Source organism: Microtus oregoni, unplaced genomic scaffold (genome assembly GCF_018167655.1).
Source record: "Microtus oregoni isolate MIOR12 unplaced genomic scaffold, Mior012 000028F_ref0000031, whole genome shotgun sequence".
Taxonomy (NCBI): domain Eukaryota; kingdom Metazoa; phylum Chordata; class Mammalia; order Rodentia; family Cricetidae; genus Microtus; species Microtus oregoni.
The window spans coordinates 5615941-5629518 of NW_024543087.1; the positions used below are offsets into that span (position 1 = coordinate 5615941).

The window sequence follows — 13578 nt, forward strand, 5'->3', positions numbered from 1 at the left end:
CCTCTGTCACGAGGGACCTCCTAAAATGTTTGCTTCATAAACAGTGCTCTAGTTACATTCCTGCTGCTGGGATAAAACACCCCAAATAAAAGCAGCTTGGATAGCAGAGGAAAGAATTTTTCTGGGGCATACTTTCGGGAAAGGAAAATCAAGGTAGGGACTTAAAAACGTAGCAGAGAGACAAACACACTCATATTATCTGCGTGTTATCACATAGTTTTTGCCCATCCATCACAGTTCAGGATGCTGTCCCAGGGAATGGTGTGCTCACAATGGCCTAGATCTTCCCACATCAATCAAAAATCAGAGACATGTCCGTAGGCTAATCCAGCCAAGAAAATCCCTCAACTGAGACTTCTTACCGAGTGACGGTGGCAAGTTGGCTGCACTATAACCAGCATAAACTGTGGCTATCAAAGTTAGGACATGGTTGACAGGAAGGAGGTTTGTGAACATCTCAACCATGAACCCAGGGGCAAAGGGATCACCACTCTGGATCGACAGGAGAAGCTCAGATATCTTACAGCCCTGCCGCAAGAGCCAGAGGGCACTGAGCTTCTAGCCAGCTCAATGGAACTCCAAGCCAGGGCTCTAATCACTTTGATTCGCTATCTCAGTCAGGATTGGGACGTGAATGCCATGGTGAGTGGCTGCCTGGGAAGACACATGCTCTTGGGTATAATCACCGAACCAATGGGGCACTTAAGGTTGGTTCTGTCACATGGAAGGGACAAAGGTTCCCAAGTGAAAGTGAAGCTTGCCCCTAGGGATGGAACCTGGGAGCCCCAGACCCTGTAAGGTTTGGGGCAGGATTTATCTCACCCACTTCCTAGACCTACTTCCCAAACATCTGTTCACCTCACCTGCTCCGCTGCCCTTCCCATCTGCCCCCACCCTACCTTCCTCTTCCAACCAGCAGGTGTTGAATGGCAACAGCACTAAAATTGCTCTCTGATCCCTTCTCTTCTCTCCCATTGTTCTAAGACAATGGTGCTCCATGACTCTGACCACACAGGGCCACTGCCCCAGGATCCACCTGCCTTCCGGACATGGGATGACCTCAGTCCCTCACAGGGTGTCCACAGCACTTGACAGCAGGAACAGGTGCCCTAGATTCCTTGCCTTGCCTTTTCCAGGGAGTAATCTAAGCATTGGAATCACTGCCGGGGCCAGTCCAGAGGTGACGTCCTTGTCAATGTGGTTGGTACACTGCTAAGCCCAGACCCTCCCTACTCCCAGTGTCCTTCCAGGCCTGAGGAATTGGCTCCTGATGGAAGAGTCATCCCTTCCCCTGTCATCTGCCCAGCCACCTGGGGCTGCTGGCAGCTCGCACCCAATAATGGTTTGATCTGTCATCAAGTAATGGCTCCAGAATGAGCCAAGTTGAAAAGCTGAGATAAAGGGGCCAAACATCAAACAACTTTTGCCATTCCTCAATCTCCATGTGCTGGGATTTTTCCAAGTGGGCTGCCAGGCCAGGCTGCTGATGGGGGAGATGCGGGGTCACAAGATGCTGTTTAGTCTCGGTTTGATGCCCTCTGAAAGCTTTAAGTAGGCAAGAGACCTTCAAAGGGTGGTGACAGATGAGAGAAATGACAGATATTTTAACTGTCTCATCTGAGATAAGGGGCTTTAGGGATCTGTCTGTTGTAGCAGGGAGCCAAGTATTTGTTAGGAGAACTCTTTGGGGTGGGTAGACTAGATTTCTACAAAATCTCCAAGAGAAACAATATGTGGACCAGTCCAGTATGTTTAAATGGCTTGTGATCTCTTTAACATTTATGACCCAAGGAACACTAATGTATATGAGGTTTTTTTTTTTTTTTAACTTTAGTAGGTAGCGGGCATTTAAAAATGTCACTTACATTTATCCCTGTAACTGCTAAGTAGCAGGCACCTAACAGGTGTCTACGGAGCAGAGACGTGCTCAGCAGGATTCAGGACTATACAAGTAAGTGGCTCTGGACCTTTAACATTAATTAGAATCAAGTTTTTCTCCAAACTCTGATGCCCAGTTTCTACCCCAGACTAATTAGATCCAAATCCCAGGCGTGGGTGGGGTTGCATCAGGCATCAGCAGATTTGAGAGCTCCCCAGGTGTTTCCACTGTGCCTTCAAGCCCAGCCACACCACTCGCTAATGGACGTGTCATTCTAAGAGAGGAAGGGAAGCTTTCCCCATTGTGCTTCTGACCCCTGCCCTCTCAGGCCTCCCTCCCAGAGGGGAGTGAGGCTAGAGGCAGGTTGAATCGTTTTCTTTTTGACAAGGAAATCCTTTCCGTGTCCTGTTCCTTTTCATGACCACTGGCTGTGCTAGGTGTTGAAGGACTGACAGAGCACCGCCCAACAGTGCATTTGCTGTGGATCTAAGAAATAGGTTTCAGGTTTCAGTGGGCGTCTGCCTCCTTGTATTCAGGGCAGCAATTCCATGGGATGTGTGGAGCTGTTACATTGTGTCAGCATGACTGTTAGCTTTAACTTTAGACATGAGGCAACTTAGAAAGTCTCAGTAAGGGATTGATGTGGGAGTCCCTTCTGTGTGCTGTGATTACCACTAATGAATACAGAAACAGCTTTGGACCTATAGCAAGGCAGAGCTTAGGTAGGCAGGGAAAGCTAGGCTGACGGCTGGGAGGAAGGGCGGAGTCAGAGGGATGCAATGGAGCCACTTCCTGAGATAAACGTGCTGAAACTTTGCTGGTAGGCCACGGCCTCAGATTAATAGAAATGGGTTAAATTGAGATGTAAGAGTTAGGCAATAAGAAGCAAGAGCTAATGGGCCAAGCAGTGATTTAAATAATATGGTTTCGTGTGATTATTTCGTGGCTGGGTGGCCAGGATGAAGAAGCAACACCTCCTCCCTCCAACAAGGGATCGTCTATGTTGTGTTGGCTTGTGGATGTGTCTATGAAGAGTTGCCTTAAATTAGTGTGTGAAGACTCAGTCTACTGTGGGCGTCAACATTCCTTAGGCAGGAGGTTTTGAACTGTATAGAGTGGAGAAATCCCACTGAGGACAAGCCAGCGAGTGAACGTGTCTGCATTCAGTTCCTCTCTGTTGCTGACTACGGATGGGTGCAACACACTGCTGACAGCTCCTGCTAAAGTGACGTCCCTGCTGCGATGAACTATAGCCTGGCATTGTCAAGCAAATATGTTCTTTTCTCTCATAAGTTGCCTTCTGTTTGGGTACTTTATCACGGCAACAGAAATCAAACTAGAGACTACTAATCTCTCCAAAAGCTTGAGGTGACCCCTCACTGTTGTCGGAATGTAGCTCAGATTTTCTGAACCTGCTCCTGTCCTCAGTCACTCAAACCCTCTCTCTTTCAGCTCCCTCTCTCACTGCCAGAGTGTTCTCCACCCCCTTTCACAGGACAGCTGGGTGCACTGTGGACTTTCACTGATAACTTTGTGTTTCAGGAAGGAAGTGCCCCTGCTACCATCACTTTAGAATCTCTCTTGAGTTCTAGCTGCAGAAATGCAATCTGCCCTGTCTACATGTATTCTTACTAGGTCACAATGATGTTTCATGTGAATTTGAAAATAAAGCAAACAGAAAACAACAAAGTCTTGCGAATCAGTGGGAAAGAGCTGGAAAGACAGCTATGAGACAATTGGTATAACTGGACCACGGGCTGTGGGTTACATGTACCAATGTTGAAGCTCCTGAGTTTGTTCTTGGGGAATTATGGGTCAAGGGGCATGGTTTCTATAACTGGTTTCAGACGGTTAAGAAAAACAGTCTACATGGAAAGAAAGGCTAAATCCATGAATCAGAAATGTCAACATCCGGTGAATCTGGGTAAAAGGTACACTGAGGTTCTTGTGACATATTTTCAACTAGAAACTTAGAGTTTTAAAATTATTTTATAGTGTGTGTGTGCGCGCGCGTGCATGCACGTGTGCACACACATGCATGCATGCAGCAATATGAATATAAGGGCAATGTCTGGGGAAGCCAGAAGAGGATGTCAGGTCCACTGGAGCCTGAGCTACAGACAGCTGTAAGCTGACTAGGTTGGGTGCTGGGAACTGAACTCAGGTCCTCAGCAAGAGTAGCATACCCTCTTTACTTCTGAGCCATTTCTCTAGCCAGATAACTAGAACTGCACATGAACACGCTGTTTTGGGTGTGCAGCCACACCTGCCTGCACCTCATCAGTGTTGGTCTGTCCCTGCTTACTGACCCAATGGTGTTTCCTTCTTTGAACCTGATAGACATTTGATACTGAGATGTTGCTTCAAGGCATGCATAGGCTGTGGCTCAAAGAGGCGGCTCATAAACCCAGAATGCTCACTCAGGCACTCACAGATATACACATTCCTAGGGGGAGACGTCACCATTCCCTACAGGCCTCTCTGCCTGTCTGCCTGGCTTCTGAAGACAGTCTTGTTCTCTAGGTACACTACTTGGAGGCCTCTGCCAGCTAGCTTCACCAGGCTCTCAGGCTGCAGGTGGCTTCCCCCACTTTGTCAAACGATTCAGTGTGTATCCCTGAGACACAGAGGGTCTGACCTGACAATCCACAGAGAACATCTGTCCGATATGGAGAACATGGCCAAGCAGGAACTAGCCACATTAGTTATACGACCCTGAACTAGAAGGTCACCTCAGCAGCCTGTCTCTCCTCAGTTGCAGACTTCCCCATGACTAGCCGATCCTCAGGCCTCCCAGGCTCGGTCAGACGTGGTGAGTAGGGGTGACGTTAGTCCTAACTGGATTTGACCTAAGCTTGAGTAGATTGGCAAGCACCCAGCAGAAACAGCACCGGGCAAGTCTGTGAGAGCACTCTCAGGGAAGACTAACAGAGGGAGGATTAACCTCCACTCAGTGGAAGTTAGGTCTTGCCCCAGAAGCTCAGATACAAGAAGTTGCAAGGAAAAAGTAGCATGCAGACACCTGCCTTCCATCCCAGCTCTGTCATCACTGGGTCACTGGGAGGTGAGCAAACCGTCTCCCAGGGCAACCCCTTCCATGAGTTCCCAACCTGATGAACTGTATCCCTTTATTCGTGAGCCACCACAAGCCTCACCTCCCTTGAGCTTCCTCTCCTCGGGCATTTGGTCACAGCAGTGAGAGAAGAGACAAATTCACTCAGCAAGCAGAACCTGATGACCGCCCTGCAGATGTCAGATCTCACTCAGGGCTAAGGGGGATTTATCACCGAGTAACCATTTTCACATCCTCTGCATCCTAGGGATGCCCAAGGCATGTCCCTTCCCAATCTCATGATGTTTTTATCTTTGAAAATAGTCTGTTTAAGTCCTTTTTACCTCTGAGCAGTCACGATGAAGCTGAGAAAGGCCTCTTCCCCAGACAGGTGGCTTGTATCAAAGATGACGCTGAACTCATACTAGGAGAAAAGAAAGAAATCACTTTTGGCGACCACGAGCCATCCACATTTCGAACTATGTTTTCTAGAACAGTCTGCAGTTTATGTCCTCTGGAAGCTTGTCTGCATAGCAAATGTTATTTTTAATGTGTATCTGAGTTTTCAGGCCCAAGGAGGCTCCCACAGCAGAACCATACCCTTTCCCCCACTCTATTGAGAGGCATGCCACCCCTTTCAGACAGGAAGTCCTAGAGGAAGTGGCACCCTGGAACTGCAAGACCAGGAGTTTCTGATTTTACTTCTATCGCCTTCCCAGGCTTTGCCAAGTTTGCATATCTCGTCAGCTGTGACGTTTCTAAGATAGTCTTTAATTCCAGCCAAGGCTGACAGATTGTGAATTGTTTAACATATCTCAATTATTCGGTTTCCATTAAAGTAAGTTCTAGGCAATTGCATGCTTTTTGAGATATTAAATTCTGTTCAACTGAATGCTACTTGAGAGCCATGGGAATGAACCATTAAATTGGACTGTTATCTACGATGGACACAAACATCTCCTTTCTAGGCAGAAATCTCTGTGGCAGTGGGACTCCATTTCTGAGGAGGATGAGGTATGAAGACTGGAGAGGTGGAGACAAAAGAGGGGGCAGTTAAGGGCCTTGTCCCTGTAGAGTTAGAACTGGCAGGACATCTGAGTTAAGTCAACCATACTAAATACTGAAATGAGGGAAGGACACACAGTTAGAGATGAAGGCACGAAACTGGTCAGGCTGGAAGCGAGTGACCCAGACACACGGCCAATCACAGTGAGCCCGAAGAGTAGTCACGAGACTTGAGCAGGTGTCCTGGCCCCTGATGACCCCAGGATTTGAGAACAGGTGAGTGTGAGGGGGCCACAGATAGGGGATGCTCAGTCCTTGTGTAACTGCTGGGTTTCTAACCCCCCTCTCCACCATCACCCTTGGGTTTAGTCTTGCTAAGGGTCTTAACATCTGTATGTGAGATTTTCAAAAAAATGAAGCAGAATAAGGTTATTAGTTTATATGACTTCTGCAGCAGAAATAGATCACTGTTCTGTTAGTCTTTATCTCTATTGACTTTATGACATTTCCAGAGTTAATACATGTTGATGAAATTCAATTCCACTAGGAGAGATAACCAGATAATTACAGGTTTGATTTTGTGATATGAGTTGGATTTTTATAGCAGAGTAGCATGTTTAAGAAAAAGTGTGTTTTTTTTAATGAAGTCTATTTTCTGTTACTCAAAAAAATTAAATGAAGTGATGTGATGTGTGTGTGGGTGTGCGCGCGTGCGTGCGTGCACATGTATGCATTCAAACTACATCCTTTACCATGGACAGAGCTACCTACCATGCCTGGTCTTCCTCTGTATGCCCCATCTGGGCTCATAGGCTATCGGACATGGTACATCAAATGCAGTTGATGTGTTTGGGCAGTTTGCCAAGTCATGAGTCAACCTTATTTCATTCTAAAACAATGACCAGGTGCCCAGGAGACAACGGTCTGGTTCTATGACTAGGTGGGGGAGGGAATGGAGCTTCTACTTCTTCATGGGAGAAAAGTTAAACCGGAGAGTTTTCTTTAAGATCCTAACAGAGGAAACATTTCTCATCTGGCCTCTTTAGATTCTAGTTTTGTTTCCATAAACCAGTCCGGTCATTTTTCCTAACCATGGCACACACTAGAATGTTCCATAAATATCTACTATGCTATGTAGTAGCATAGTATGCTATGAGCTTAAGAAACCCGTCTCCTTCTAAATACCAACTTGGCCGCAATGCCTATAACTTTTCAAAATATGAACCAGAATACAGGTTTTTCTGTTGGGAAAATTTGGGGGATCTCCAGAAAATCTTGAGGACCCAAGGGAATGACAGAGTCAGGGCTGTGGGTCACTACTTCATGCCACATATTCTCCCGTGTCCTGTTACAGACTCAGAATAGTACAGAATGTTCCAGAAAAGAAAAAAATTTTAGAAAGGAATATTAACCATTAACAAAGCACAAAGGAGTCTGTGGTGTCATCCCTGATTGGAGATGATGAGGCTCAAAGAAACAGGAGATGTAACCATAGATCCCTTGGAACAGAGCACCAGTGGCAGACACATACCAGGGCTCTCGTAGTCACCCAGCCACCACAAAAGGCAGGGTGTGCGGGCATGCCTAGCAACAAGTGACTGATGGGAAGAGCTGGGGGACAGTGGTCTAGGAAGCACCCATCTCTGCCAGGGCCTCACCTTCGACTTTGACCTCATGAAAGGAAATCCCACACTGCACTTGAGGAAGTCCGATTCCAGCAGCTCACAGGAAATGCCCATCTCCTCCTGAAACAGAAAAATGGCAGCAGATGACAAAACAACATGGAAAACAGAGGCATAGGAGGGCCCCAGTGATGCCATCAGGTCCTTGAGAGCCATTTTGCTGTCCCCGGTTGTGGTGCACTCGGGAGCTCTGAGCCCAGACCAAGCCTCCCATTCATCTCTGGATGTCTGCCCACTTCCCTAGCATCCCCTGAGTGGGCAGAACTACAGAAAAATTTAGGCCAATGTCCACCAGATTTGGAATCACACAGGAGACCCCTCTCAGCACGACTGTGAGGATGTTTCTAGAAAGATTTAACTAAGAAGGGAAGATGCACCCTGGCTATGGCCAGCACCATCCCATGGGTTGGGATATAGACTGAATGAAGAAGGGCCAGTAAGATTCCTCAGTGGGTAAAGGTGTTTGCTGCTAAGCCGGATGACCTGAGTTTAATCCCTGGGGCCCTCATAGTAGAAGAAAAGAACCAATTCTTCCACACTGTGCTCTGCTCTCCCCAGATATATCTGTTGTTTGTATAAATTCACACACATACACATATACACACAATAAATAAATAACTACAGTAAGATTTCTTTTTAAAGAAAAAAGTGAGTTGAGCACCAGCGTCTACCTCTCTCTGCTTCCTGACTGCAGATGCAGCGTGACCAGATGTCTTGTGCTCCTGCTGCCATGATGGACTGTGTACCCTCAAACTGTGAGCCAGAATAAACCCCTCTTTCTTAAGCTGCTTTTGCCAGGTGTTTTGTTATCAACGGGAGAAAAAAGAGCCTAAACCGAGTTTTCCTTGGTAAGCTGGACTGGTCCACAGGTGGGCTGAAAGCTTCCTAAGGTTTGTACCAAAAAACAACACCACCATCTTTTTATTGGCACCTCCTAGGCCATTATCTGTGTCAGGGTGGAGCTGGCTACCTCCTTCCCTGCCACTGGCTGTCAGAATCTCATTGAAGTGGATGCCAAATGAAAGCTTTGGATGTTCTGTGAGAAACAGCATGGCTGATGCTCTCAGTGAAGAGCAGAAGGGTCATGTGGTCCAAATCAATGGTGGGAATGACGACAGATAAGGTTCTCCCAGGAAGCAAGGTGTTTTGACCCACGGCAGAGTGTGCCTGCTGTTGAGTACGGGGCATTCTTGTTATAGAGCAAGGAAAACTGGAGAGAGGAAGTGCAGGTCTGTTCATGGACAGATTGTGGATGCCAGTCTGAGTGCTCTCAACTTGGCTATTGTACAAGGAGAGGATATCCCTGGACTGACAGATACTACTGTGCCGCATCAGTTAGGATCTAAAAGAGCTATCAGAAAGCTTTTTAATCTCTCTAAAGATGATGTCAGTCAAAATGTTATTAAAGAACCCTTAAACAAAGAAGGAAAGGGGCCCAGGACGAAAGCGCCCAAGATTCAGTGTCTTGTTACTTCATATGTCCTGTGACACAGATGCCGATGTATCGCTCTGAAGAAACAACACACTAAGAAAAACAAGGAGGAGGCTGCAGAATACGCTAAACCGTTGGCCAGGACAGTGCAGGAAGCCAAAGAAAAGTGCCAAGAATGGATTGCCAAGAGATGTAGGCTGTCCTTGCTCAGGGCTTCTACTTCCAAGTCTTAGTCCAGTCAAAAAGAAGTATTTAAGGATAACAAATAACCATACCTTGGAAAGACAGCAGCAAAACAAACAAACAAACAAACAAAACACACCAAGGAAACCATGATTTCTTTCCATAGCTCAAGGCACCAGCTTTCCCAGGAGGGAGAGTAGATGCCAGGGTGGGTGGTGTTTACCATGTTCCCAGCTTTGACTGCACTCTGCAAACACTGGCTGGAGAGAATGCAGACAGAGGCTACAGGGAGCCGCTCTTGCCTCACTTCAACACTAGGTTTCTAACCAAGGTCAGAGGAAATCCCAGAGGCTCTCATGGCCCACAGGCTTCTCTGTGCTCCTAAGACCAAATTAGGGCATCTATGGCACTGGGGACAGAAGTAGTAGAGAGCCAACACTTGTTGAGTGACAACCTTGTATCTCAGGTCTGGAGACTGACATTCAGTGACATCCTGGGACGTCCCCAAGGTCATTCAGAAGATAGGGCCCAAGCCAGAAAGACTTTGGATAAGACTTGGCAACTCTGGAAGCAATCTCCTCACCCCTTTCATGGCTTATACCATCCAGAGAATGAGCATGGCTGAAGAGAGTGGCTGGGAACCAGCCGCAGACTTGGGCACTGTGATGCCACCATGGTTCTTTCAGTTAAATTCCTTTCCTTTTTTATTGAGTCAGGGTCTCAAACAGCCCAGTTGGCTTTGAACATGAGTTGAGTTCATGTTCCTAATCCGGATCTCTTTGTCTCCACCTCCTGAGATTATCAGCATGTGCCACCACATCCAGCTCTTCCACCCAATTTTCAGGGTCTGTTTTTAGCACTGTTTGTTTTGTTTACAGTGGTTTGAAAGAAAATGCCTTCCAAAGGGAGAGGCACAATTAGGAGTGATGGCTTCGTTGAAGTAGTTGTAGCCTTGTTGGAGGAAGTGTGTCCCTGTGTGGGTGAGCTTGGCGGTGGTCTTTTCTCTAGCTACACTCAGTGTGGTAGACAGTTCACTTCCTCTTGCCCAGGGATCAAGATGTAGAACTCTCGTTCCTTCTCCAGCACCATCCCTGCCTCCGTGCTGCCATGTTTCCTGATGGTAATAGACTAAGCCTATGAAACTGCAAGCCAGCCCTAGTAAATGTTTCCCTTTATAAGAGTTGTGGTCACAGTGTCTCTCCCCAGCAATAGAAACCCTAACTAAGACAACAACTTCTATACATTTTTCTAGTAAAAATATGAACATTTGCATTGGGTGGTGGTGGCACATGCCTTTAATCCCAGCACTTGGGAGGCAGAGGTGGGTGGATCTCTGAGTTTGAAGCTAGCCCGGTCTACAAAGAGAATTAAAGGACAGCCAAGGCTGTTACACAGAGAAACCCTATCTTTAAAAAGGACAACAACAACAAAGAAGATCTGGGCAGGAGATACGTCTCAGTGGTTAGGAGCTCTGACTCCTCTTGTGGAGAACTGGGGTTTGAGTCCCAGCATCCACATGGCAATTCTCGATCAACTGTAACTCCAGATCTGACACATTTTCTGACCTTCTTGGGTTCCTGCATGAATGTAGTGCACATACCTACACTCAGGCACACTCACACTAATATAAAATAAATATTTAAAAATATAAGCATCTGCCACAGTACATCAATTTGTAGATCCATCCTGCCATTAAAGTACTTTATGAACTTAAATATACATGTACAGAAATGACAAATAATTGCCTCAGAAGTCAAGAAGTGGCACAGGAGGCTTCTGGAATGCCAAGGATGCTCTTAACATTTTTTAAAATTTGTTTATGTGTCTATGTTTGCACCACATGTGTACAGTTCCCATGGAGGCAAGAGAAGGGCAGCAGATCCCTTGTAGCTACAATTATAGGCAGTCTTAAGGCACCATTGTGTGGGTGCTGGGAATCGAACTCAGGTCCTCTGCAAGAGCAACAAGCACTCATAACCACTGAGCCATCTCTCCAGCCCTGGTAGTGTGTTTTAAAGAGGCTAATCAGCACCAGCGAGCTATTACCTTGTGTCTACAACATCTTTGAGAGTCATAATTACAAAGTACCAAGTGATTTCAAATGTAGCATAAAGCCAACCTATTTTCACAAGTTTCTATTTATTTTGCAAGCAAAGTCCTAACAAAATATTTTGAAAATATTTTGACTATGAAATCTTGGACTGGACTTTAAGGCCAATTCACTAACTGGCCCTTTTCCCAGTCCCATTTTATTTCCCTGGCTAGCAAGGGCAGCTGACAGGGTTCCTCTCTAACAATCACAGGTAATCCAATTGAAATTTCATAGCAACACACATTATGCTCAAGATAGGAAATTATCAATTTTTTTTTAAACAGCAGTGACAAAAAGCGTCCTTGGTCTGTACGCACATGCTTCTTGGTGTCTGGCACTGAATACTCTTGACTTTGCAGTTATTGAGTGAGTGGGTTTGACTCATGGAAGCCTCAAGTGAGGGGTCTGCAAACAGCAACTCATTCGCTCGCTTGGCTGGCATGAGAGATGCTGGCCTCGAAGAAGCCCTCTTTTCCAGGTATACCTGGCTGCCCAACTTCTGGGCACAGGGCCAGCAGCGTCAAGTTCCAGACTCTAACAACGTGGGGGTGTTTGGAGGATCAGACAATGGAGCCAGTGAGCCTGTCTGGCCTTTTGGCCTCTTTCCTCTCATTTGCAGGAGGGTTTGATTTCAGGCTCAGTGAAGGGACTTATTTGGCCAACAACATAGCAGCTTTGGGGAACAGAACGCCTATGGTGAGCTTGCTCTCAGAGTCAGGCTGAACTTGGAGTTTTGACTTTCATTTTCTAGTTCCTACCTGTGTTTGCCAAAATGAAGAGGGCCCTTGGGTCTCTATGTCTGGCTATCAGTTTGATGTTCCTCCAAGACCCTTTCATTAGGGTCCTTTGATTAGGGGTTCTGTTTGGAAGTGTTTAGCAGAAACTCCCTAGTTAGAGGAACCAGAGGAGAGCAAAGCTCCCAATGAATTGGTTCGATAGAAAGAGGGATTACTCCTGGAGTAACTTCATTGGTTCCCTTCAACAACGAGTCAGTCGGTCTCATCACAGAATGGTCCTGCTCCAGAGGGCCATTCTCCTAGACAGGGCTCATGAAATTCCCAGTGGTGAAACACACGTGGGCCTGCAGCTTAGAAAGGGAGTGTGCTTTGCCTTTCACGTCCAGGCTTCAACTGTTGACTCAGATATGCAACAGCTATGTGTGTCGTCATGCAAATAAACCACGCTTTCTACACACCTGCATTTCATCACCTGCCAGATGAAGTCATGACACCTGTCCGAGATGACCCCTGATGCCCCACAAGGCTGAGGGATGTGGGGTTGTTTTCCTAGATGGCCTCTGCTCAACAGTGTCTCGCTAACACGCCAGGCACTGAGTTAAACCCATTGTCTAAGGACTTTGATCCCCTCTTAACCATGTACTAAAATGTGTTAACACTGTTCCCTCTGCTAACAGTTGAGGTGTCTGCTCTCAACTGTTAGTCATCAAGCCCTCTGTTCGGAGCCTTTGCTGGAAGAGCGATGAGTGGATATGTGAATGGTTGATGAACGGACGCACCCGTGAGTGCAGAAACAGTATAAGACAGTGGCAGAGCACACACCATCCTATGCATATCACATGTGACATACGACAGAGTTTATGTCAGAACCTAAGTCTCGTGGTTCCAGCTCATGATCAGGTGGCCTGTGACGAGGCATGGCATCTTGGTGAGAGTGTGGAATGGAGCAAGGGTGCTGACCTCACAGTGTCAAGGTGATGGGAGAGACGGAGGGGTCCAGGTCCCAGCATCATCTTCAAGGGCAGGCCCACAATTTAAGGCCTACCTCCTGAAGTCTCTGTCACTTTCCAACAGCACCACGGGGGAGGGAGGAGGAGGCTTCCTGAGCTAACCTAAAGTAACAGACACAGAGCTATTGTCTTGGCAGCTGTTGCAACACTGACTCATAGACCAGACAAGGCTTAAGCTTTTTAAGAGTCTCCCATAGGACAGAGAAGGGACTAAAGGCCATATTCCAGGGTGTGCAATTATGGGCACACTGCCTAAAAGCCTGAGGCCAAGAACTTCAGTGATTGATACATCATTAGAACAACCGAAAGACACTTCTACAGGAGCCCTGAGCTGAGACATACCAACTAATGGGGCAGAAGAGATGGCTCAGTGGTTAAGAGCACCACTGGCTGCTCTTGCAGAGGACCTGGGTTCCCAGTACTCACATGGTGGCTCACAAGGTCCTAGGGATCTGATGCCCTTTTCTGGCCTCCTTGGATACCAGACATGCATGTGGTACATACAG

General features: G+C 46.9%; 1 protein-coding gene and 1 pseudogene across 2 annotated transcripts in view; one reads left to right on the top strand and one right to left on the bottom strand.

Annotated features, from left to right (window-relative positions):
- The window catches only part of Itga9 (integrin subunit alpha 9), a 307443-nt gene that overhangs the window by 68166 nt on the left and 225699 nt on the right, over positions 1-13578 (bottom strand). For both annotated transcript variants that reach the window (XM_041677309.1, XM_041677310.1), the window contains 2 exons: positions 7595-7681; positions 5276-5355 (listed from right to left, as the gene is read on the bottom strand). In XM_041677309.1, coding sequence (XP_041533243.1) covers positions 5276-5355; positions 7595-7681 — 167 coding nt within the window. The remainder of the gene's footprint in view (positions 1-5275; positions 5356-7594; positions 7682-13578) is intronic.
- LOC121464507 lies at positions 7903-9319 on the top strand (annotated as a pseudogene).